The sequence below is a fragment of the Eutrigla gurnardus genome (genome assembly GCF_963514095.1).
Source record: "Eutrigla gurnardus genome assembly, chromosome: 12".
Taxonomy (NCBI): Eukaryota; Metazoa; Chordata; class Actinopteri; order Perciformes; family Triglidae; genus Eutrigla; species Eutrigla gurnardus.
The window spans coordinates 20,194,559-20,221,098 of record NC_139926.1 but is presented as its reverse complement, the minus strand read 5'-3'; the positions used below and the strand labels follow the sequence as shown (position 1 = coordinate 20,221,098).

Below are 26,540 nucleotides of genomic sequence, written 5' to 3'. Positions count from 1 at the left end.
CCGTCTTTCCAGCCGGCTCACACTCACTCAGTCGTCCGCCATGGCGACCGCAGGAAGCCTCCTCTGCGCTCCGAGCGGCATCTAACAAACTCAAGCGGGCTGCTTCTTCTTCTTCTTGTTTTTTACTCCCTAACCACTGGACGTGGATGTAACTAAATATCTCCGTTCGGCTGGGGGAAACACAGACGCGTGGATAAGCCCGCATTTCCGAGAGAAGGGGTAAGAACCGTGCAGCAGCAGCAGTCCTCAGTGTGCTCCTAAAGGAAGTGATTCAACTTGTTTGATGAGAGATTAGGGTTAAGTCCCGGGAGTGTGTTTGCTGTGTTGTTTGGTGATCCTGAGGATTTAGAAGGGAGGGGAAACAACTATCACTGTATCTATAAATATATATATATATAAAAAGAAAAGAAAAAAACGTGCAGCCGCTAACTGTCCTATTCGTCCTCCGGTGCGGGTTTGCGTTGCACACCTCCAGCTGCACGGATGTGTGCGGCAATATAGCTGCAAATGTCTCATTTTGAAACGAGCTGTGCATTTGAATGTCCGTCCCTCGGGCTCCCATGAAGGCGTCCAGGTGAGCCCGGGCTGCGTGCATGCATGTCACCTCTCCAATACTGTGTGATAGGGATTACAAGCAAGCCTGCTCTATTAACCCACATTACATGAATGGTGTGAACACGGGAACCAGACTGTGTGAGGTGCAGGGAACCCCCCCTCCTCCTCCTCCTCCTCTTCCTCCTCCTCCTCCTCCTCCTCCTCCTCATGGAGTGACTTTTCTAAACGATCTGGTTTAGGAGAGGCTTGAATGGAAGCCAACGCTCTGGTTGCAACATGCATGCATCCAGTTATTTGTCATTCTTTCCACTTAATGAACACATGCAAGCCTCCGCCAGTAAACCACGGTGGGAACTACTGGTAATTCATGCCACACCCAGGTGTACGGTGACAGGCACACAACACACAGGAACATGAGATCTTTTCTTTTTCAGCTGCAGGTAGACAGCTGGCTGTGTCAGGGCCCTCAGCCCCTGGCCATTCAGCTGTCACTAAAGGATTCCAGCTGTGCGGTATTGGACTGCAGAGCCCCCCCCCCCCCCCCCCCATGCACACAGAGGAGCCACTGTTACAAACCCGGAGACGGCAGTCACAGCTCCGTGTTACACACTTGTGGGGGGAATTTCAAGCAAACAAGTTCAAAGGTGGGGGGCGGGATCTGTAAATGTCTCCTCTGGTGATGCATATGGTGGGGCCACTGTGTTGTGTGTCGGGCTGTGGCCCCTGGAACCAGGTGCCGGGTTGACACAGACCTGGTTGATAAATGATACATGTTGTCAGAATCCCTGTCTTCGTGTTTGAAGAGAGTTCGGTTACTCCACATGCATCTGCAGCTCATACAAGACAGAATTTGGTGTGATATCCATCAGCCCATTGGTCTGCTAGACAGGTGCGAAGGTTGAGAACACATTGGCCCCTCATGTTTGGAGTCTATTAGCTTTTTATAATCAAAAGTGAATTATTGAAGCCACATCCCTTTTGAATCCCTTACTTTTGGCTTAGATATGAATGGAAGGTCGTAGGGAAGAACTGAAACTCAAACAACATGACGGTCACGTGTGTAAAATGTTAGACATCTTATCTGATGTTTAGGATAACGGCTGAACAAGACCAGATACTTGATGGGATGCTGGTTGGCATCATTTAAGTCATTCACCGAGGACGAATACCAAACATTCGCTGGTTCTTAGACGGGAAGATTCTGCTGCTTTTCTCTGTAAATGACATGAAAATTGAATGACATCGTGTTTTGTCGATCAGACAGAAGATATCTGCTCGGGCTTCGGGAACCTTTGAGGGATTTTCCTCACAGTTAATTAATTACAGACTAACTGATTAACCAGAAATAATCCACAAATTAATGTATAATGAAAAATAATCATTAGTTTTCAGCCCAGGCAGTCTTCATGGCGTCCGCTCCAGCTACAGATGAGGGAGTTTGGCTGTCTTATTTGCGTCTCCGAAGCATCAGGCGGGCCATCATCAGACAGAATGAAGTGCGTCCCCCTGTCCTTGGCCTATTTCTCCGTGCACTCTGCTGGATTACATTATCCACTCCTGCATGAAATGCCTTATTCAGCTTTCAGCTTCAAGTTTGGCAGCAGTCAATCACCTCTGCGGCAGCTGAACAACTGGCCACCGGCCCTCGGTACTTGGGGGAGATCTCAGGATGACATCAGCCTGCTGGAATGTGCAATGAAGAGAGAATTAAGCAGGACAGCAGGGCCTCGGGGGGGAGATCTGGCCCGTGGATCCGCGAGGAGTGGAGAGCAGCCTGCTCATGTGTCAACCCCAGAGGGAATGAGTCCAGGACTTTGTCCGAACGCAGTCCAGCCCCCCCTCCGGATTCTGCACCTCCTCTTTGATTTGACTATCAGATGAAACCCTTGCATTAAACAACCTTTTCTTACTGTTAACTGACTTTTTCCAGTGCATTCATCTCGACTATCTAATTACTTCATGCTTCATCTCTAACTGCTCTATCCACGTCTTTGCTGTGAAAAAGCAAGATGGACGCTGTGCGGTCACGGCCGCGTTTAAATCTCAAATCTAATACTCAAACTCATCCAGCTCTCCTCTCCTGCAGTGTCCTCGCGTATCTGCCTCGACGCCCTTGAGACCAATTAAAACCCAGCTGGGTGTATGTCTGTGCGAATGCCTTTGCTTCCACCACTCGCTCAATCAATTGTCAACGTATCAACTCTTTGATTTTACACTTTGGGCCCTCGTGATCCGTTCGTCAAATCAAATTAGGGCTGCTTGATTCGGGCTCTGAAATCAAGAACATGCTCGGACTTTCTTTTTGTCGCCCGGTAATTGGTTTCTCCCACAGGCAGCAATTATCGGCCATTAGTGGCGAGTGCAAACACCGCGTTTGCAATTATTGTGCTTTTGTGACATTGAGCCACCTGTCCTCGGGGCTCCGATGCTTTCACTGTTTCACCTGCTGGTTGAGCCACTGATGCCGTTACTTTTGTAGTATAGTGTGTACTGACTGCATGTGTTTGCCTGACTTTTCTCTCTTTGGCTCTTTGCAGGCTGGGCAGTGAGCGTCGCAGGGCAGCATGGCAGAGCCAGACCCAGAACCAGCTGCCTCTGGAGCAGGCCAGCGTCTTGGCGCCCCGGAGACTCTTGGCATCAGCACGCTGGACCCCGGGCACAGACCCCCGGTCATGCCCCCCGGGCGACACGTCACCGTCAGGGTCCGCATGTTGGACGACACGGAGGAGCTCTTTGACATCTCGGTGAGCTTTTTAAAGCCTTTTCTTCCTCAGAAATGAATATAATGTCGGATTGGTATTCCTCATCATCCCACAGTAGCCAAGAAAGCATTTCCCATTCTCATCATAGCAGCAGTAGCAGTCTGGAAACGGGTTGGCATGGCAACTGCATAACGTTAAGTTGTTGAAGGCATGGAAGGATGGTTTTTATATGTCAGGGGGTCTTGCAGTTTGTTTCTTCAGCGCCTTTTCTAATCTCCCAAACTGTCTCAAACCTCTCCTACAGCTGTCATCTATTAGTACACATTTTTTCCTTCCTGAAAACCCTCTCCGGATACTCTTGGGGAACCATACACACCAGTTATTTAACAGTTCTGTCTCACGTTGTGTTGACGACGGCGTGTGAGAATCCACGTGCTTCTTAGATCGTTTAATGAAGGCAAGCAGGTGCACAAAAGAGACAACAATACTTTGTCTTTGGATGAGAAGAGCGGTCATTTGAATTCCATTCATGATTTCAGGATTTAGAGGATCTCGTCACAGAGATCGCCTTTGAGACGTTCATGTCAGGCATTTGTACAGATTATGTGGAAGTTGAGCTAAACTTGGTCACACGTTGAGAATGTGCATGCAGTTCACTTAACGTGAGGAGATATTATGAAGCAGATCAAGTCATTCTCAATATGTGTTTCAGGGTAAAGCTGTTGAGATTCTATATTGTTGTTATTGTCAACAAATCCTATGAAAAGATGATGATCCTTCAATGTGATAAAGATGGTCACTGTAGTTTATTTCAGTCCTCCATAAACCATCCTAACGTCATAATTACTTACAAGTTCACCGAACGTGTGTAAATCCACGGCTGAAAATAGTCCCCCAACAAATACACAATTTACCAGCCAGCACTTTTAAAAATCAAAATATATGTTTGTGTGGTTTGCATCTTTTTTTTGGACTGGATCGGCTCGGATCGCCACAGATAGGTAGTTTGGTAGGTACAACTCGTTTTTAGTGTTTTTGTTGAAGGAAAGAAAAACATAAAACGACGAGAAGATGTTAAGATAGGAGGCACACTTTCCCCCCCACAGCATTCCTCTGGACTTGTGGTGTTTTGAAAAGGTGTCCTCAGACTGTGATTTAATGGCAGAAACACAGGGTGGAGTCACTCTTAGGAACGAGCCACATTCCGCCACCACGGTCCTTCCTGCCTGGAAGAGAAGAACGAGATGAGTAGATAGAGGAAAGTGAAAAGTGGTGATGGAGGGAAACGGATCCAGCAGCAGCCACAGAGGACCTATTTAATGTGTATGAATGGGGCTCGGCGGCGCTACTGCTGAGCTGTACTGACAGTTAGAGAGCCGCACGGCGCGGGGTGGATGTGTCCTTTTGGCCGTTTCCCAAGGCAGTATGGGTAAATGTTGCTCCTGTAGCGGGGCGCGGCAGAGCTGCGCATGACTGCAAACCTTCCTAGTGGTCTCATGTGTTGTACTTAACGCTTAAGGCCCGTTAGATTATCGCATGAAGGGCCCATTTGATTGCCCTCATTTAACCCACATTACTTTCGGTTTTAAGTGAGGCAATAAAGCCTCGTTTGTTTGTGTTTTACAAGACAAGCTTCTTAATGTTCTCATTCAGAACGCTGCTTTTTTTTTTTAAAGACGACATATGTGCTGCATCTGCTTTGCCTTCCTTTCCTTCCAGCTAAGACAAAAAAAAAAGCAATACAGCCAGATTCCCGTTGCAGCGGGGGTTAATGCGTACTTGGCCCCGGCTCTTCCACGGACTCGGCCTTCTTGTGGACGTAGCCTCGATGGTGTAGCAACAGCTGTTGTGATCGCAGCGGACATACCGGGCCGAAACGAGTAGGCAGCGACAAAGGGCCGCCGCTAACAGAAAGCTTTCCTCATGCTCAATTTAACACACATTATGTCCTCCATTTCAAGTCGGCGCTCGAGATAAAAATCGCAGCGGGCTTGATATTTTCTTTGCCCGCAAGTGTGCAAGGACTACTTTTTCTTCAGTCACATGATGGGGTGCAAAGATCTGTTATCTTTACAGCAAAAAAAACCCAATGCAAAACACAGTTTCCACATTAAGCTCACTGTTCCTTCTAAATACAGAAGGGGTGCGTATTATACGTCCCTTTGGAGCCCACAGATGCTTCACAAGACTTGGATCTGGCATGGGTTTTTGGATGCTCAACACCTTTTTTTTCAGCCACATCCCACAGTCCTCGGCTCCTCTGGTCCAGCTGAGACGGAGGATGCAGAAGTCGTACGTCAACTTGGCACCGATCCCGCTGATAATAATCTCTCCCCTGCAGCAGTGAAGTGAGATAACTGCACGGTCTACAAAGCACATTTGTCAAGCAATTATCTGCTCCTTTATTTCTCAGCAGGAACACGCAGTGTTGTTGGAGAAGAGGCGGTTCATATTTTTAGGTGGTTTTGTAGAGTGACTCCAGGTTAGGATTTTGTTAAATGCGTCTCTTTAAGAAAACATAAAAGCGTCCAACTTCACCCTGAAACCGATACAGAAGGCTTCGGTTCCTGCTCCTCCTGGTTCAGAGGGGTAAGTTTCCACCTCAGCGGACAGACTATCGGATGGTTGCGAGGGGCCACGGAGCCACGGAGCCATCTCGTGGGTCACATACCATGCTGTGGCCTACTTAGCACGCCGGCCGTGAACGCGCTTGTGTTGACGCTTATGATGTTTGACTGCACAAAGCCGGACGAGGCTCCGCTGGCATTGATTAATAAGCACACTTGAGCGAAAAACAGAATGGTCCGGGATTTTTATGGAAGTATTTTCAAATTAAAATGGGCAGCTCGCCTCTGTTCGGTGGAGCGGGAAATCCGGACTGTGGCCGGTCTGTCTCGCGGTCCTCGGGGCTGCCGTACAACTGACCGTCTGTGCTGCTGTGTTTTGAGGCTTATGTTTGCTGTTTGCTGTTTGCTGCTGGAGGTTTTTTAGCAGAAGTTGCCTTTTCAAGGGAGTGACATTGGATGGACGCGTGGATTTAGGTGGGTTAAGAGGAGAGTCATGCTGATTTCTGTGAATGAAAGAAAACATTCCGGCTCCATTAGACGGACCCCACTGCTGGAATACTAACGAATACAACAGGTAACGTTCCACTTAATGCTGACATTAGCAACGCAGGCGCTCACTATCGGAGATTCAGACACAACTCTGGCTCTCTCTCTCTCTCATATTGCACTACAACTTCTGTTTTCTTCTCTAACTATAACGAGCCACTGAGGACTGCAGCCTGTCCTCTCCAGCCATCGCCTTGTCCATTACACTCACAGTAAACCCCCCCCCCCCCCCTTTTTTTTTTCTTTTAAAAGGCTGCAGTGAAAACTTGAATTCATTAATTACAGAACCCTTCATCTCTTGGCATTTCCACTTGCTTTCCATATGAGACTTTTTAAAGCAGCCCACTCTCATTAAACTACAATATATTACTTTTGCTTTCCTAATTAGCAATTAAGTCTACGAAGCAAAGTCATACACAAGCACCAGTAAAAACAGATTCTTAGCCACACTTTGCTGAGCCAGCGCTCCGGTCCAAACTTAAGTAGGACTGGTGGATGGATCACTATGAACATTTCCCGGTTCCCTGAGGATGAACCTGACTTTTCCTCTTGAGTCACCAGCAGATCAGGATTTCATCATCATCCAGTAAAATATCTAAAAAGTAAACAAACTAGTAATCAATGGCATCATTATGGATTGGAACAAACCTTTTGTACAGGCATTCATGGTTTCCTGATGATGCATTCCCATAACCTTCCTCTGACTTTTCATACACAGCCATCATTGGATCAATATTTTAAAACTGGCATGGCTGTACACTTAGACATTGTAAGACATTGTACATTATGGAAGTAAACGTGCACCCAGTATTTTCTTCTACTGGGAGAATCAGAGCTGAACGTGGGGGTTGTTCAGATTACTAATCCGTGGATTAAAGATGTTTTGGGGCGCCCCCTCCTTGCTGCGTCTGTACCCGGTTAGATATCGCTGATAATCCGTCATTACAACATAAAACACTCTGATCTGTCTTTAGATACCAGACACACTGAAGGCAACATTACTGTATCTGAGCTTCTTAAACGTCTACGCAATGCAAAGCCCTCTCCACATCCTGGCAGGAAGCATGTCCCGAGGTCGACCCGCCGAGTCCCAGTCGTATTAGCTACAGAGTTCATGTGACGGGGTGTAATTCATCTCTCACTGAGGAGCCGACCACGCTGTCCGTGATCTCGATGCATCATTGCCGTGGCTGGATCCACAGTTCACCACTACCGTTTCCACCATTCGTCGCAGCAGAGTAGATTCAGAGGCTTGAGTTGAGACATGAGATGAAATCACCGATGCTGATGGCGATAGTCAACCTATTTTGGGCGACAGACAACTGATGCTTGGGAAGATGGTTTTTTTTTCTTTCTTCTTCCTTGTCCTCATTCCCATCACTAAAGCATGTTTACAGGGCGGAGGGGACCACCCAGGCTAAAGGGGACTAAGTCACAAATGGGCTTCAGGGCAAGACTCCCACACTAGTCCGTAGAGTTTACCACCATCCCACCACTCGATCCCCCCCCCCCCCCCCCCCCCCGTATGCTGCCCTCTCCATTCTTTGTGATGGGAAGCAATTAGAACGGCTCCAGTGTGCCTTGTTGTTGGCTGAATGGCAATGAGGTCCTGACTTAATGAGTGGAAACACGATGAAGGGGCTTCTTTCAGCTCTGTGTGATGCTGCCGCTTCAGTATGGCTGTCTGATGACTGACTGACCGGCAGCGTGGAGGCGGAGCTGGGATGTTTGTGGATCAACACCTAGATGCACACAGAGTCGGCTACAAGCACACATCTGAATGTTACCTGATGGATTGGAATGGCTAATGCGCCGCTTACTGGTCAGAGTGCTTATTAAATGTGACACCAGAGCTATTGTCATTAGTGTATAATGCAATGAATTAATTGTGCCTCAATTATGTTTTCATTGTGAAGAAGCTGCACATCACAGACTCTTTGCCTCCCAGCAGCAGATGTTTATTCTGTCATTGGTTGATAACAGTTTCAGTTGTGGTCATGTAAGGTTGAGTAAGTTACCGCGGACAGAAAGGAGCAAGTGATCTGCTGATTCAGCATAAAAACGAATCGGGTACTCTTTTGTAATTCCAGCTTCTCATTTGTGAGGATTTGATGCTGTTCTTTGTCTTATGTGATCGTAAATTGAAAGTTGTGGGGGTTTGGGAAGTTTTCCAAGTTTGCTGGGCATCTGACATTTTATGGCCTGATTGAGAAAATATCCCGCTCATAAGTCAATAATGAACATAAACGATAAACTACAGATAATGTTGGTTCCTTTGCTGTCAGAGATCTTTGGTAATGTCATGCTTTGAAGGAATGTTTTGCTTTCTTGCATGACTTTCTTGCTTTAAGGGTAAATACTTCCCTGTTGATCACACTGTAGATACATATCCTAAACCATGACTTAAATTGTTACTTGTCTCTGTCAGTTACTGAGAGGGGAAATCACCTCTGGTCAGTGGGCATTTCCTTGGCTAAATGTTGGGTACTTGTTTTGGTTGTTATAAGAACGTATTCATTTTGTGATAATCAGCAATAAAATAAACTGGCAGCATCATAATAAAAAAAGATGCAAGGATCCAGTGAAGGTTCTCGGTGTCTCACGTTCCATGTTGTGCAATTCCGATAAACGAAGGCGGAGCTTGTAGGGAGGAAGGCGGAGCTTGTAGGGAGGAAGGCGGTCTTGATTCTTGAAATGGGGTGCTAAATCCTGCTAAACGCAGTCTGCCTCCCCATCCTCCCGGCGCTATAGTGTGGTGAACCGACAGAGCTGGGGGTCGAACGATTTTGCACTAATATTTCTTGATGAGCTGTCATCGGCAGAACACGAACACTAATGGGATTTGATTGGTTGTCGGAGTATTCGGGAGGACGGGGGCGGCGGCCGCGCAGCCCAAAGCAACCAATCCAACTCTCCCCGTTTTACACCATGTCGATGAGTTTTCTAAACCCATTACTGTCACTCTCCGGTCCCCGGTATGAGTCATGCACGAGTAACGGTGAGATCTATCTCAGATTGAATGTGCTGCCACTGTAGCGTTCCCCCCCGATGCAGATGGACATTTTTAGATTCACAAAGTGTCTTCGTCTCGGAGAATGAGTTTTTAAAAGGGAGCAAACGCGAGGAGAGGATGACCATGGCAATCTCCCTCTCCCTCCCTCTTAGAGTAGGCTGCTCTTTAGTTGTGAATGAAAAAGATTGCAAGAGAAAAAAGTGGACAGATAAATACCGCCTTCTCCATTTATTTTTTTTTTAATCTCCCATGTCACAAGAGAAAGTGTTTGCAGCCCCGACCGTGGAGACAACCAGAAAGATACAGCCTTGATACAGCGAGGATGCTGGGAATTACCGGCAATCAGACATCTGATGTTTGTCACCGCTGCCTGTTCCACTAACGTATTACATTTGTTCACTTTTGGGAGCCTTAAAATGGCAACATTTTCTTGTTTTTGTTCTTTAAGTCTGCCGTCCCAGTAGTGTTGCTTCAGCGCACACTAATCTGTTGTTATTCTCTCTGTTATTCTCCTGCCACGGGAAGGAATTATTCATCATTTATCATCCCTCCCTCCGCTGCTGGAAAGCACCAACGACTGCCACAACCTTTTGTGAGCTGTGTGTACGTGCGTTCGCCTCTCTGGTGAACATACATCGAATTTCAACACTATAGGAACTCGTGTTTGGAAAGGCCACACGGAATCCACGCTGGTCTGTGTGGGTTGCCATGGCTACGCATAGAGGTGGACGAGGACCGGCGGAGTCTGTTGCCATGCTGCAGAGTTCTGTCTTCTGCTGATATCTGCTGGGAGGGTGTGTGTGTGTGTGTTGGGGGGGGGGGGGGGCTGTCCATGCAGAGCATTAATGTGAGTGTAGTGTGCTAGCATGGGGATACGCTCCTGCACACCAATTATGACTAACATATTCAGGAGACAGCCGAGCTCGCCGTGGGGCTGTGGCTGCGTGCAAGTCGCCTTTTATTCAAAAAAAAAAATGACTGAAATAAAAAGGTTTGAGAGATTATTAGCTCATCTTGGTTTCAGTGCTGATTGACCCAGTTTCCCCTGAAAGATGGCATTGTGTTTTGAGGGTGGCAAGGGTTTGTGAGGGGAGGGGGGGGTCATATGCTTGATGGAATGAAATGGAATATGCTGCAGAGGCAGCGCCGTGGTGGTTTTGCAGGCGCACACATGCAGTACGTAGATGAGAGCTTTTCCATTGGTGATGCACGTTGAAGCTGGAAAATATTTCAAGTGTCCAGTAAATGTGACTGTGGCCTTGCATCATTCTTGCACTGGCTGAACATATTCCCATACTTTCCTCACATGAACTCTGAACCCGCGGTTGCCTTGTTTTTTTTTTTTTTGTTGTATGAAATTGAAATTCGGCAGAAGGATGCGGTGGGGGGTTGGGGTTGTTTTCCCACATGCTATCTTCTTCCCTCACATCCTGAAATGTAATTGGGTTGTGGAGAGGAGCAACAGTGGGAATTATGCAGTGGCTGATGGCTAAGAATACTAACAAGCGAGAGGATGCTGGAAATCACAGGCTTTCAGTCAAAAAGATGAAGGGCATTTTTCATAAGAGGAATTTATTGAAAACTTTTATCCCAACCGTACAGCCGTATAAATACATCGATATATTTATGTTTTTTAAGAGGTGAAGAGAACACACATAGGATTCCAAATGGCTATGAACCTGATCGTTAGTATCTTTCTTTTATTCATTTATTCTCACAACCACCAGTAACCTTCCAGGCCGACTGCACAGCACAGAGTTTCCCATCACCAAGCAAGTTTTGCAATTGAGAGTGCGAGAGAATAAATCTTGCAGAAAAATCTATATAGATAGCTTCTGCCATTCCAAGTTGTAGCAGTGCACATGGAGACTTGACAGAACCTAATGAAAAATGAACATTATTATAATAAATTCAACCTTGAAGTTGGGAAATAAAGAGTAAGCTTTAAGATCAACAATCCAACTCTTTCTTACAGCCGTGTTTGCAGCATCTTGACAGCAGTAGATTACTGATATGACCGAATGCTTGTCCATCACCAGCACATGCTTACCAGATGTTGAAATTATGCATGTACGGAACAAAACGGTGTGATTTCCACTCAGAAATATTTATGACATATTTCCTGTGAGAGATGGTGCAACCTAAAGAAAGACATCCTTAGAGGAGGATTTCTATCAAAGGAATGTGATAGTTTTTTGAATAGTTAATGCCTCTATCCTACGTCTTCTCTCCATTTTCCACGAGACACAAGCAAACACAGTTCATGTAGTACAAATCCTGCGTAGAGAAAGCCGTTTACTCTGCGTCATTCACGCCGTTTCCCAGAAGGAGAGACGGCACAGAGCTCCTCGTGAAAGCTGTCACTCCTGTCAGGTTTGGTCTGACACCATTATGCCACACAATGCTTTCTATACTGTGCACAGGTGCTTTGGGGGAAAAGTGATGTCTTTTTTATAATAAGTCTTGTTCCTATGACAACCAAGATGGATGTCTCTTTGTGGAAGACCCCCCCGTTTGTTTGACTCCCATCTGCCCGTGCGAGCGCTTGTCAATACGCCAAAAATGTAACCCGTGATCTCTTTGGAGACGCGTGAAAGGTGGATCCCCTGACTTTTCATGCGCATACATTATTCCATTGAGTGTTACCCTTTGATGACGGCGTTCTGATCCTTTCATTAAGCTCTCGAACTGTGGCGCCGTATCCCGTAGCCTCGGTAGCGGGCGGGGGTGGGAGGCATCAGGGTGCGTGGATGGGTGTGGCGGCGTCCTCGCCTCCACTCTCTCTCTCTCTGTGATGTCCTCCTGGTCTCCAATAGAGGGTGAAACCCTCGTGGGGATCGCTTTGCCTCGGCGGCTTCGATGAATTATGTATTTCTCATTGAGATTCAGAGGGCTAATTAACATGTCAGACCAGACTAGCAGTGTGATATCACGGGATTATCCTTATCCTGTGGTGCCTTATTTTACTCCAGGTGCTCTGGCTTCACCTTTCCTCCTCTCATCTCCTGGAAGGTTCTTATCGCTTAGCGTGCTGCTGCACCACGTACGCTGCTCCATGTTATTCCCCCTCCATGCCTCAGTGGTAATTAAAACAGAAATCATTGCATTTCACCCCGGCTCTTGTGTTTTTTTGGGGGGGTTTTTTGCGGTCAGCGCTGTAGATTTGCCTGCAGTGAGTTCACTCCCGCGATGCATTCGCTTGACATGTTGCATATCAGAATTCCTCTCGGCTGTACCTGCGCAGCTGAGTCTGCCTCCCACGGCTGCCTGGCGGTAATTGAATTTGGGGTCTCTCGGGGAGATGGAGGAGATGTGTGGGAGGAAGAGGATGAATGAAGCAAAGATTGAGGGAGGGTGGGAGGGGGGGAATCTCAAACCAGTAGCCCCGGCTTCACGTATGCCTGCTGGATAGGTATTGACCTGCCAGCACTCACCCCTTTATTAAAGTGGGAACTCTGCTCCGCCATGGAGAATAGCAAACCCAAGGATTTCATCTGTCCTGTTTTTGGTTTGTTTTAGGTGTGTTTGTGCTCCTCAGGGCATCCCAACCGTCAGGCCTTTCACCGGCTGTTTCTATTGATATGTGAGAAAGTAAAAGAATCAAAGCTCAGTCGATGGGCGCCAGTTTAGGGATGCCCTCCTTAATGGATATCAAAAGATGTGTCCCCAGGGGACGTCCGCTTTCTCACAACCAGCAGGGGGGGGGTTGGTGTCTTCCGGGCATTTCAGGTCTCCGGAGTTTCTCGACAGCAGCTTCAGAGTATCTGTCATTGCGAGGGCTCGCAGAATAGCGAGCTCTAGAAGGCCGTTGTCAAAGTCATAATGAGTTTTTCCTGTTTTGTATCCTCTGAGCCACACAAGTTGAACAGGCTTGACCCTGATACTGTAAGTGCTGCTGATGCAGCTTCGGTTCAATTCATCCACTGTAGCTCACAGTTAAATATGATTACATTGAATTTCCCGTATGATTACATTAAATGCCCTCATTCGACTGATATTCTCTCTCTTTTTTTTTTTTTTTTGAGCAGTGGATCGTCTTGTTTTTACATCCTGCTGGGAACACGGGTCTTGTGGTGTTAGTGTGACTCACTTGCTTTACTTCATTTCAATTCATTACGTGGAAATGTCATCTGGACGCTCGCGTACGCTCGGTTGACCTCCTTTTTCAACAGACGGACGGCACGGAAGGATTTAGCCCTAATACACATATATTTGGTTAGTGAAATTACATTTAAATGACGTGATGACACTGCACGCAGTCAGATGTGAACCATGTGCTTTAAATGAGATTAGCAGTGGAGTCAAAGTGGTAATGCTAACCCATAGCATTGTGTAATGAGCTTTTGCAAAATATTGTAACCCATGTTAGACCCTCTCTGCCCCACACAGCCAATCATATACAGTATCAACAGATGGTTATGTATTTAATATGAGAATATGAAACTAACCTTGCAGGGAAACTACCACTGCATGCAACTCATATAAGACATTTTTTGATCCGATCCTCCTCTAGAGGAGGGTGGCCATGCTGCTGCTGTAGGTTACCATGGAGATCTCTCCCTGGTTTAAGAAGTGAGCCAGCACTGTGCGACTGAAAGCCTGGGTTGCACTCAGCGTTGGCTTGCTAACCTGACTCGGTGCATTCAAACACTTCGGAGAAAGAGGGAACGTCTGGTGCATTTGACCTCTTACTTGCAGAAACACTCGTGTTCACTTCTCATCTATTGTTTATGTGTTGTTACATTAGTCAGAGTGGGTTGTTTCTGTCTCCGAGAAGCCTTAAGATCTCGGCACTCTAAAGCAAGAGTCCAGTGTTCCCATTTGTGTGTGTGTGTGTGTGTGTGTGTGGTAGGTAAAATTCACACTAATTCAAGCACGTAGAGACGGTTTTGGGTGTGCTTGAGAAGCAACGGTGAACAGGGTGTGGTATTTGCACCCCTACGGTTAAGGTCACAGTAATTGCAACATTATTACATGGAGCAGTTAAACACCATCTCTAAAAATAGAGCACGCATCATACCGGAGACATTAAAAATACAAAAAAAAAGTATAATTGCTCACTATTTCACCTCGACCCCACGCTTCCCTTTCAGCTCCAGATGACTCTTCTATATAGTTATTTTTTTGTCAGAGATTAGGAATCACATTTTTTTTTTCCCCTTATGTTGCCATGGTTACTGGTCTCCCTCTGTCTTCCAGTGGAGAGGGATTGGTATTCTGTAGTCACTTCGCTGAGGCCTGAATTCCTGCTGGACCCGGTGGCCTGCAGACACGGAGCAACAGCTGCCTTCACAGAGGCGATATGCCAGCTCTGGCATTTTTTTTTTTTTTTTTTTTTCCCCGCTTGCGTTTTGTCCAACGAACAACCTCAAATCTGAGATTTCACCTCAGGACGCCGTCCACATTTGTCACGCTGTGGAGACCGAGCGCTAATGCTCCGCCTGCAGGGAGGTTCACGCAGAAGGCTGAAGGTTTTAGCTGCGCTGCATTAAAAATGGGCAGTATAACGCTGCGGTGGGTGCCGTGTGTCAGAGTGACTTGACTCCCGGACCAGACTGTTCAGGTTTCTGCCTCCCAGAATGTTTCTGAATCCCAATCATTTACTCGGCGATCCAGGTCTCCTACTGAGCTTGTTTACTAACTCGTGGTACAACTGCTCAGTTTCAGGCAACAACCCATATAAAAGAAACACTTCAGCAACACACATAGGGAACATTTATTTGTGTGTGTTGTGTGTCCCTACTAACTTTGGTGAGCCCCTGACTATTCCTATAGGGGGGATCCGTGACCCCTAGGGGCTCCACAGAGTTACTGCAGGGGGTCCTCGAAATGATTGGATCCCAAACTTTTCTTCCAAGAATGTAAATATGTCCAAAAATACACATTAACACAAATACAACCTATAATAAGCAAATCTTATACCTGAACCACAATATTATTATGTGTAATAGGGGGTCCCATGTCACTATAAGCTGAGGGGTCCTTGGCCTGATAACGTTGGAGACCTCTGCTCTAGCGCCACCATGAGGTTGACAAATGTGGTTTTCAAAAAATGTCTTGTGGTTGGTTACTTGTGTTTTTAGCAAATAAGCAAATTAACACTCTAATTAGGACGGTGTTAAATATCCTAGTGTGCCCAGAGACACCGAGACAGTATATCATTAAGATCTAATGAGCGCCTGCTTTGAATCCAACGTGCACTGGTTACAGCAGCGGCATCACAGGTGCTTTTTTCAAACTGAGAGCGCTTTCTTGGTTGTTGACCTTAATCCTCGTCCACAGGGAGTGCAACCTCGCTCTGAGACTCTTGTCTCTACGTCTGCGTGCTCTAAGGTCCACTATATTCTGACGGGGAGATCCCAGCGCACCGTCACTCTGGCCGAGTGATAATTAGAGGGTCGTTGTGAATGACACGGTCTCCCCGCACAGTTCTTAGTCATAAAAAACCCTGGTGTTGTCTTGGAAATATTGTTTCATCCTTGTTGCTTTGTATCTGAGCCATTTGAAAAGGCTACGCTATATTCCGTGTGGTATTAACGTTAAAATGGCAGGTCATGAGAGTATTGTGAATGGGCTGCTCACACACCCCAACGTCACATCACAGGTCAGCACATGCAGGCTGGATGACTATAACTAAAGTGGCTGAAACGCTGAATCATGTAAGTTAGATTATCCTTCATAATATTAGTCACTGCTGGCTGGTAACTGGTAGTTTTTGATAATGTTGTCATTATTTATGAGCAGAGATGATTTCATGCATGTCTTTACCTGCTAGATCATCACTGAAAATGTCCTAGATACGTTGGGAAATGGTCTCTTGAAGAGAGTGGGAGCTCTGATCTTTTAAAATGCTTAAATATGATCTTTGACTTGCTGATTTCTGGGATTCCAAGGCGACGACGTTCCAGCCGTTCTCTTTTTTTAAAGCAGCTGATATGCCAAACATGCCAAACGTGTGGTAAAAGGTGTATATTTGACACGGTTTTGATGTCAGGTCACAGAAGCTATCATCAGTGCAGTAACTTGACTACATCACAGGGCAGAGGCCTCTGGATTTGCGGCACTGACGGGTAAGTAGTTTAAGGCTAATCTCGAGGAGGCCAATTGATTGGCCTTACCAGCAAAGCAGCATGTGCAGCTGTCATTATTTATTACTGGTGGAGATTACGGCATTACGGCAGGACGGTACCGACATCCGAGGCCTGCCTGCTCCAGCTCCACCGTAGACTCTCCTTCTTCACGTTGTATCCCAATGCCTCGAAGAGACAGACCAACAAACCAAACCCGATACCTGACCTCCTCAGGGGGGAGTCAGACTGAGTTGGACTGTGATTAATCAAATAATTGATGGATGAATAAAAAAAAGAAAGAAAATGAGAATAATCATTGGTTTCAGGCTCGATTAGCAGTGGGCGATACGGATATAATCATCCGTCACGGTATATGAGGAATTAAATGCCGACACAATTAGTTGATTTATCCTTTAGTCGGTTGCCTGAAAATTAAATTTGCAGCTAATTTGATGATTGATTCATTCTTTGTCGTGAAGCAGAGATTACGCATGTTTTGTTGGTTGCACCATTTTTTATGACAGTCGGTTGAATATCTTAGGATAAAACTACCAGATATAATTCCTTTTAAATGTTTTATTAGATGATCGGATGTAAATTATCTTTTTAAAATCAGGATAGTTCTAATGAATAATTTATATTAATTGATATTTGATACACGTCAAGATATCGAAGCGACATAGATGGAGTATTTTTTCATTGTTTTGCCAAAACCAGCCCTAATCAAACCCACATTTGCTTCACGGTTTGTGAGGCTAATCTTTTTTAGCCTCCAACTCTTCCTCATTTCAGTTCTTCAGTTTGTTCTAGCTGCTAACTTTTGGCATTTCTTACACGTTAGGATTATTATGTCTTTGACTTTACCCACACCAGGATCTACATAATAATTAAGTTCCTATAAAAGGACATCCCTTAGTATTACTGTGCTCTCTCTCTGTGTCTTGATCTCTCTGACACACACACACACACACACACACACACACACACACACACACACACACACACACACACACACACACACACACACACACACACACATAAGCAGACATCACAGTGATTATGCAGATCAGTGTGTCTGCACCAATATTAGAAAGCTGCTGTTCATGTAGGCAGGGTGGCACATTTACTCATACTTAATGAACGTACATTGGATATTAATGTTTCCACGTGTCCCGTCTGATTTAGTGTCTGATGAATATGTGCGGGTTTGAGGTGTTGGCGGTCTTCTTCTCCCTGATCTGTTTCGGCCCGATGCCTCTGAAACACACTCTGACGTTAATGTGAGATTTCTCATATTGCCTTACAGTCCCAGAGGAGCTACACAGTATGATATTAGGAAACTAAATATTGCAACAGCTGGTTTAGAAACGTGCCCACGCAATTAAGTGATCTAAGATGTAGATCTCAGAGGAAGTGTCCCGCCCAGTGGAGATGTGTGGTGATACTGGTGTGTACTGGCTCGGTTGCATAGGAACTGAAGGCCTGCTCGGTGGATTGGAAGTGACTTTTCAGGGTTGTTGTTTTTCCAGCTTGTTACTCAGAAGATTGATGAGGACTCGGTGCCTTTTAATGGACGCTTTTCCATTTTTTGTTGTTTTTTGTGGTCAGTTTGAGATTAATTTAGACCACCGTTCTTTCGGCCGAGCCTTCTCCTCCTGCTAGCGTGGGCGTTTGTAATCTTAACCCCGAGATACCGCCTTAACCGTATTGTCCACGAGACAATCTCTTTAATTCAGCTCTCGGGTGTGTTTTTATAATAAGACCATCTGTCCTGAAGGGGTGAAGCCAGGCTTTGCTCGGCGCCTACTGACCCTAAAATCAATCCCAATTATTCAGAATCACCCCTTTGACAAATGAGCCCGTCTTGTATTCAGCCTCTATATGAAAGGCCTGTCTCTTTCTTGGCCTGACCTTGTGGGAGTTGTCCCTCACAGTTTCACTTAATTAATCTCTTAATTAACCTATTGATTGCCTTCACTTTCACAGTTACAGTGCTCTCCAGTATTCACAACTGTCTCTCTCTTCTGCAGATGGCTGAAGCTTTTCATTTTCCTTCGATTAATTTGCTACGAAGACAGTTTTAGAAAATTGCGAGATGCAATACAGGTAATATATTATCAGTGGTCTGAAAATATTTTCTAAAAGACAAATATTTCTTTAATTTTTGCTATATTTGTCATCCATGTGAATATATCTTCACTTGGTGAAAAGCCAATTGAGGCTCCTAATGTTGTTTTTAAAAATTCACCATACACTTTTTGGACTCCTGAATAAAATAATGTGTGTATTGTGCATGCATGTCCTGATATAACTTAGCCTACAACTTATATTCTAACAACTTGGGAATCTGGGAGTGTAGGATTCATTTTTTCTAAGCGGAGAATATTTGATTTTGGAACAAAAGCCCTTTCAAGACGTTCCATCCTTGAATATGTTTCTATGATAATACTGTAATAGCCGTTTAAAATGCATTATTCAGCTCTTCAGTCTGCTTTTATCGAGCTCAACTAAATGTGGAGTTTCTGCCTAAATGTGATGTGACGTATCCCCCCTCCTCCTCGAGTGACAGTAATCCCGGCTCTGGGACGGGGCGGTAGTGGAGAATAACCAGCATGGGTCTAGAGTTTGAAGCACCCTGAAAGGGATTCAGGCAGATGAAGGGAAAAAAAAGAGGCCAATCTTTTTTTGGGTAATTCCAGCTTTCTGAAAACCCCCAACTTGCCCTCCGCTTATATTAATGATACGCCACATTTGGCTCAGACATGAAACATGATCTTATCCTGCGTGTTGGACATTATAATGTGACTTAATATTTGCAAGCGCAGCATGTTTGTCGTCTGCACCACCAACGCAAAACAACAACTTTAAGACCCGTCTTCGGATTTATGGTGGGGGGTCCTCGCACTGAGCTATGCGCTGTTCATTTAGCAGCATGACAGGACGCTTAATTATTCTTAATGCAAAAATCAATATGTTTCCAGCAGCCCAGACTCTGAGGAGGGCAAGCAGGCAAAGTGGGGAAGATGTCCAAGAGAGGAGGAGGGGAGGAGGGGTTGACTGTTGAGGGGGAGCTACCTCTCAACCCTCTATTGAATCCAGGGGACATTATTTTCATGGTTGTCCTCCCGGGGGCCTGAAGACCGGCCTACTGTGACAGAATCATTCTGACAGCTGTGGCAGCCCAATCATCACTTTTCCTTTCATTTTTTTTGTTGGTATTCGATCTGCAGCTTGGAAGAAAAATATAAAAAAAACAACTGAAAGAAAAGCCCTGGTAATTACTCTGTATTTCTTGTAAACCGGGGCTGGGTTAAACCCATCATGTTTTTAGTCTTGGTCTAATTATATTAAAGCCGTCCTCATTATGAACACATTTGCATGGTCACGCGTCCATATGTGCTGCGAAGGCCGTGCAGGTAATTTGCCAGGATTATCAGCCGGTTCTCCCGCCCCTCCAGTGTTCTCTCTTTGTCAGCCTCCCGATGTAGTCGAGTCACCCTGGGAACCTCTGCAGCACATGACCTGAATCTCAATGAGCTTTAGCTGCCACTGACCTCTCTGCGCTGCCCTTCCCTTACAGCGCACTATACACCTGCTCATGCAAGTACATACTCACACCAGAGCACATACAAAGACGTGCTACGAGGTGCGTCGAATGGATTTTTTTTAGATTTATTTAGACAGAACCCATAAGGATATGGGACGGAGGAGGATTCAGTGTGGGAAGCAGTTCTGTAATCTCAGCTCGGCCCCAGCGTTATCAGAAGAGCCGCTGTCCACTTATAAGTATCCCAAATTATTCCCGGGGCTTCCCGTCGCTATGACTTGGCATACGTGCAAAGTTGTGAATATTGAAAATGCATCTCTGAAATCAGTTTTTAGACCTCAGGTACTGGAGGTAGTTTGATTCCCACACGTGACTCTTTCCCACTTTACAGTTGGTTATTCAGCTCTTTAAATCACATCCTCTTTCATCTGTGACCTGGATCTGCTTTCTGTGATGTTGCCGAAATGTCGCAGCTGGAAAAAAAAAAACTCCCTCCATGAGATGACTGCTGCATTATCTGTCAGGGTATAACTGAACCAGTAGGGGCCACTGGACCAGAGAGACAAATAAAGACTAAATGGAATCACATTTTTTGATAACGTGTCCAACAATAGCTCACATGAAAAACACCAGCGTACTCCTCTATTGTACCGCCAAGACTCCTGTACTCAACCATTCCCTTTGTTCTCTCTGCCTATCTGGAGCCTAAAGGCATTGGCAGTCTGTTTACCACCCATGCCACCCACCCACCACACCCCCCTTTGCAGGAGTTCGGTGAGCATTGCTCGGCCTGGCTTATTGCAAGTGAAGTGGACCGTACCAACAACTCCTGGAGGGGAACAGTAGAGGCAACACAAAGCTACTTTACACCTGACCTTTATGGTTTTTTTAGCTGACAGGAGCTTACTAACAAGAGTTGTGGGGGGAGGGGAGGGGTGTATTTGTTCTACCCTGAAGAGGAAACCCAAGTGGACATGCGTGTAGACATCGCTGTCATCTTTATTTAGCCTGCTTCTGTCAGTCGGTGCGTGCGGAGGTCAGTGTAGCGATGCGAGCATGCTGCCGCCGATACACATGTAAACACTAGTAGCATCCTACGACTACGTTCAAACCCTAATAACAGCAGACAAGACCGTCCCCGGCCCGGGACTGACACCGCAGAATGAAGATGCAGCGCCTCACTCGGGAATCGGCTGCTCCTGTGTAAACCAGCCCCTGTGTTTTTATAGATAGAGGTCATAAAACGGGGAGATCGGTGACATTTTCTTGGCACGGCAGATGATGAAGTAAATGTCAGCTGCTGAGCACGATGTTGGGGGGACGCATTACTTTCATAGAGAGGGATGAGAAATCGCGTGTCAGCTGCACGTCGGGGCGAAGATTAAATTATAATATTAGCACAGTCTTGAATTTGCAATCTATCTGCATTTGCACATTGTTGCGGTCTTTTCATATGATTGCTGTAGATCAGGAGGGGGGAAAAAAAGACAGTTCACTTATGTTAACTTGAATTAACAGCTGGTTTAAGTTAGACATTTAAGATAGCAGTTGGTGGGTCGGTCTGGAATTTGATGAAGTCTAAAATATCCCAATAAAATATTTGAAACTGGTACACAAAGTGTGTTCATGGCTTATTTTAGCTGCCCCCTAGAGGCCAAAAAATGGCAATTGAGGGTTTAAAATACCTGCTAAACATGACATGACATCAGCTGCACTTTGTGATTGGTGCTAGTACTAGCATGCTAACATGCTCAACTACCACTGACACCTGCTTAACATCAAAGCAGTGCCTCACACATCTGCTGGTGTAAACAATACAATGAAGCTAACTATGCTACATGCTGTCATGACTTACTGAGAAACTTCTATCTATCAGAGATTAAATGAATGGTATCTTTTGTCCTTTGCTATTTCTTATATAAGATGTAATCTATAAACAGATTCTGTTTAATCTGTAGGCCAGTGATTCTCAAAGTGGGTCCATGGGACTCTATCCGGAAAATAATATGCTATTAATTATTAATGGAACATGCAACACACTCATTTGTGCTGTGTCATTAAAAAGTGCATCTCTACAGATGGGCACCGTAGTAGCATATTGTGCTCATTATTCACAGCCATGTTAGCGTTGTGGCCAACTCTGAGGACTGTGTTGCCGACCGCGTCCTCTGAGTGTCTGTGTCATGGCGGCAGTCAATCTCGGTGACTTGTGCTTCATTAGCGGGCCGGGCGCTCTTATTGTGGCGGCTGCAGCAGTGTCAAATGGCAGCGCCATAACTCCGGACTGCAACAGCTGCATTTAATCAAAGCCTGTGCCTGGCTCTAATCAGCCTCTGCCTTACCCATCTCTGCTTGGCTCGTGGTCATTTCACCCTGACAGCAGATTTATAAGGCTGGATATGAGAGTGGCCCAGCGAGACAGAAACACTCGTCAGCCTTCGCCGTATTCAACTCTGCTGCAACCGCTACATGTGTAAAAAAAAATCGGTGCAGGAAACACAAAATGCAGAATTCATCCAGAGGTTGTTCCGCCTGCTGGTTTTTAGAAGCAAATGGGTGGGAAGGGTGTGTTTTGGCTGATGGCCTCTTTCCCCTCCAGCTTCTTTGTGGCGTCCCTCATCAGTGGGCTCGCCATATGGAAACAGCGGGGTCCACGGTGGTGGGATGCCCTCTGCACTGCATGGGTTAGGCCTGGAGAGAGATAGCGGAGGAGCAGGCGAGGGAAAGCTTGTTTCAGGAAAGATTACAGATTCAGTTGTGGAAGTGTAAACCCTCGCGTTAAGCTGCTGGAGCATACTTTTTATTCGACGTAGATTTACATGCAGGCAAACCCCTTTCATTGTCAGATGAAAAGACGTCAACACAGTTGTGCGAAGGGGATTCTCGTAGTGGCGTGTCTCATCGCTCGGTGCAAAAAAAAAAAAAGTAGAAAAGTCTTTGAAACGTACTCGTAGGCAGCTCGGGATCATTATCCAAGCCAGGGGGAACTGTTCCTATAAACACATTCTGTAGCTGTGATACGCTGCACGCTGGTGCAAACCGGTCACGAGGAAGCAGCCATGCAGAAATACTCCGCTTGTGTGCCTGACAGAGCCCTGTGTCTCCTCGGGGCGTCCGTAACAGAAGACATGTTTCAGTGGAAATTCCTGACATCTGTTTGACCTTCCATGGGAACGTTTCTCGCTCCAAAGTTGTGGTAGAAAGTTTTTTTTCCACGTCGCGCTGCAAGAGTTGGTCAGAAAAAGCGGGCGCTTAAGTCACTCTTCAAAGTGTTTGCATGTCACTGTATGTGGGTTGAGCGAGGACAGAGGTGGTGGGGGCGAAGCTTTATCCCTCCCTGATACTGTATCAGCCTCAAAGGCCGCTGGTCCTTCATCGGTGACAGCAATGACACGGAAAAGGCAGATCAAAGCCGGGTCCAACCCCGTCTCCCCCCTCCAGCTGCAATAGCTTTTTTTTGTGGCCTGCTGTGTTGCTGAATGCCAGGAGAGCAGGAGGGAGGATAGCAGAGGAATTTAGATACAGAGTAGTCATCTATTTCACTTGACATTAACTTCCATGAGGTTGGACTACAAAGCAGTTTGTGTGAAATCTTATCATTGGGTTGCCCCGAAGGTTCGACTGTCCATTTAAATAAGAGTATTGTATTGAATCGCTGAGAACAGAGGTTCAGAATAAAAGTATTACTGGTCACTGCAGACTTGTGTTGTGTTTTAACTGGTGTTTTTTTCTCCTTGCAGCAAAAAGCCTCGGGCAAGGTGCTGTTTGACCTGGTGTGCTCCCATATGAACCTCATCGAGGGCGACTACTTTGGCTTGGAGTTTCAGAACCATCAGAAGATGATGGTGAGTGAGGAGGAGAGTGAAAGTCACAGGATTGTTATGCTTATATCCAACTATTAAGTGATGGTTTTTAAGTGATGGCATGCTTTTTTTTCCCACGCAGGTTTGGTTAGATCACATCAAGCCCATCATCAAACAGCTCAGACGTAAGTGTTTCTAAAGTGTTTATTATTTTTCTTTTAATTTCTCACTGGTTTATCTGAAAAAAATAGGCGTCAAATCGGTTCGGAGCAAACTATACAGTTGGATCCACGTGACTGTGTTTTGTATTTTATGCAATCAAGCAAAGGACAATGGGAGACCTACACTAGGTGGTCTAGCTTCATATAATCCAATAAATCCTACCTTTATGAAGGTTATAATGTTTTTGTATGGACAATTGTACAAATTGTATTTTTTTACTTAGTTTTTGTTTCAGTTTCAGCAAGTTATACCATCATATACACAATTTTGCCTTCTCTTTGTGTTTCATCTGTGTCTACGGTATATGGTTTACAGATCATTTAAAAAAATAAGTTTAATAAAATTAAATAAAAAAATAATAATAAACTCAAAGTATTCATTTAATTTTATAAATAAATAAATAAAATGGGAGGACAGGGGAGTTGTGTATGGATATGTGTAGTGGATGCATGTATATACTCGGGGTTGATTCGATTTTATGGTTTTACTTAGGTGTACCAAATAAACTGAATGTATTTTACAAAACTCCTCTTTGCCACTCAGGACCGAAGCACACGACCCTGAGGTTTGCCGTGAAATTCTTTCCTCCCGACCATGCCCAGCTCCTGGAGGAGCTAACTAGGTGAGCTCCTTTCCACATAATTTAACTCCTTTTATCACTACCGCCGTGTTTATCCTCGGGTTGGCATTGAAATGTGCATTTATTTACATTTTGTCAATGTCAATGACTTCGGCTGTGACTGAAAGTGATTGTAGAAGCATAAAAGAGAATCCGCTTTCGGTTCCCGGAAGATTTATTCCCTCCTCAGTTCTGCACTTGTGTCATGGCTGCCATGTTTCTGATTTAGCCCTCTGGAGATTAGTGGGGGAGCTAATGAATTTCTGCTTTCTGTTTCCCCCGCCGTGGAGCAGACACATGACTTGCATGTGGATAAATAATAGCCATACTGAAAATAATGTCCTTCTGACATGCCTGTGTGTGTGTAGTGTTAAGCTTGGTTAGGACCTCACCTATTTTAAAAAGCATACTTCAGGCGGTGTTTCCTGCCAGAGCTGGCCCTGGTCCAGCATGAGGTCCGGGAGCAGAACTATGCATCTGGCATTGCATTTTCAACACTTGTTATCCATGGACCTCTGGTTTTTGGTATGCACGGGTTCATCCATTTGTATTCATTTTTCATTAGATATTGTGTTAAACTATTACTTAATTTTAGTGATGTATTATTTAAATGTATTACTATACCTATTCTTAAGACTACATTAGTTCCTGCGCTGGCTTGCATCCAAGAGAAAGCAGCACCGCAACACAAAAGTCAGTAAATCTTTGATAATAGACTCAACTTATTAATTACTGGATCCAAACTGTGCACCTGGCTTAAATTCTTTTGGAAGTCTTGTGTGAAATTAAAACGAGCCAGGGTACATTATACTTAATGAGAAATTCTATTCATTTTTTATTTATAGTTACAGCAACTCCCTTGGATGTTTTGAATTCAAAGGGTTGAATAGATCCAACCACGACCACATCTCCTCTATCGAATGTGTGAAAGCGGTGTTGTGTTTGTGTCCAGGTACCTGTTCGCCCTCCAAATCAAACAGGACGTTTCCTGCGGCCGTCTGACCTGCAACGACACCAGTGCCGCTCTGATGGTCTCCCATATCATCCAGTGTGAGTTTCCCTCATTTAGACACCAAGAGAGTCAACTGATCAGATAACTCTCTTTGAAGACACACACAGCTTATCATCAAACATTGTCATATAGCACGCTGCGCACCATTGCAAATTGATTATCTGTGCGTTGCTATGGATACCTTTCATAATCTTGCAGAGCTGCTTGAGAACAAACTCACACATCATCATGGCAGAAAATATTGAGCATTTTCATAACCTGACATTTCTGGGCCACGGTCCGTTTCCCAAAAGGGATCAAAGACAACATGCATGATGATGTGTCTCAATCTACAGGGGTCTTTGACAAAACACAAGAATATTACACGATTAAATGTCTTTTGGTAGAAAGATTCAGATGCTGGGAGAGTTTATGGAGAATTTAAGCTATTCTGGTTGCATTTAAAGGGGACATGTCATGAAATACTCACATTTTGGTATCTGTCCCTACCAACCCACAAACTGTTGAGTAAGACAATCAGATATTTTGTGGGCTGCTCACGTCAAAAATAATGTGTTTCAACATGCCATTCAGATTTGTCTCCCCTATCTGTGTCACTTGCAAGCTGAGTAGAATTACCTTTGCAAGGGTATGCCATATTTTTCCCGCAAGGAAATCAGAGCAGACTGGGCTTAAAGGGACAGGCACTGAAACGGAGCGTTTCAAACAGAGGGTATATTCAGGCAGACAGTATGAGGTAAAATCGCATGTTATATTGAAGATTAAAGCATGTAAACATGTTCTAGTAGAAACATACATTATGTATGAACATTGAAAAATGTACATGATACGTCCCCTTTAATGATGTTTTCCCCCCCCCCCCTTTCATTTGTCATATCTTTGTT

The 26,540-nt window shown here is 45.2% G+C and overlaps 1 protein-coding gene across 1 annotated transcript in view; it reads left to right on the top strand.

Annotated features, from left to right (window-relative positions):
- LOC311021552 (FERM, ARHGEF and pleckstrin domain-containing protein 1) overlaps window positions 1–26,540 on the top strand; it is a 45,107-nt gene continuing 18,567 nt past the window's right edge. The window contains exons 1-6 of the mRNA XM_084022159.1: window positions 1–219; window positions 3,093–3,299; window positions 23,741–23,845; window positions 23,946–23,988; window positions 24,569–24,647; window positions 25,597–25,694. Coding sequence (XP_083878285.1) covers window positions 3,120–3,299; window positions 23,741–23,845; window positions 23,946–23,988; window positions 24,569–24,647; window positions 25,597–25,694 — 505 coding nt within the window. The 5' untranslated portion in view covers window positions 1–219; window positions 3,093–3,119. The remainder of the gene's footprint in view (window positions 220–3,092; window positions 3,300–23,740; window positions 23,846–23,945; window positions 23,989–24,568; window positions 24,648–25,596; window positions 25,695–26,540) is intronic.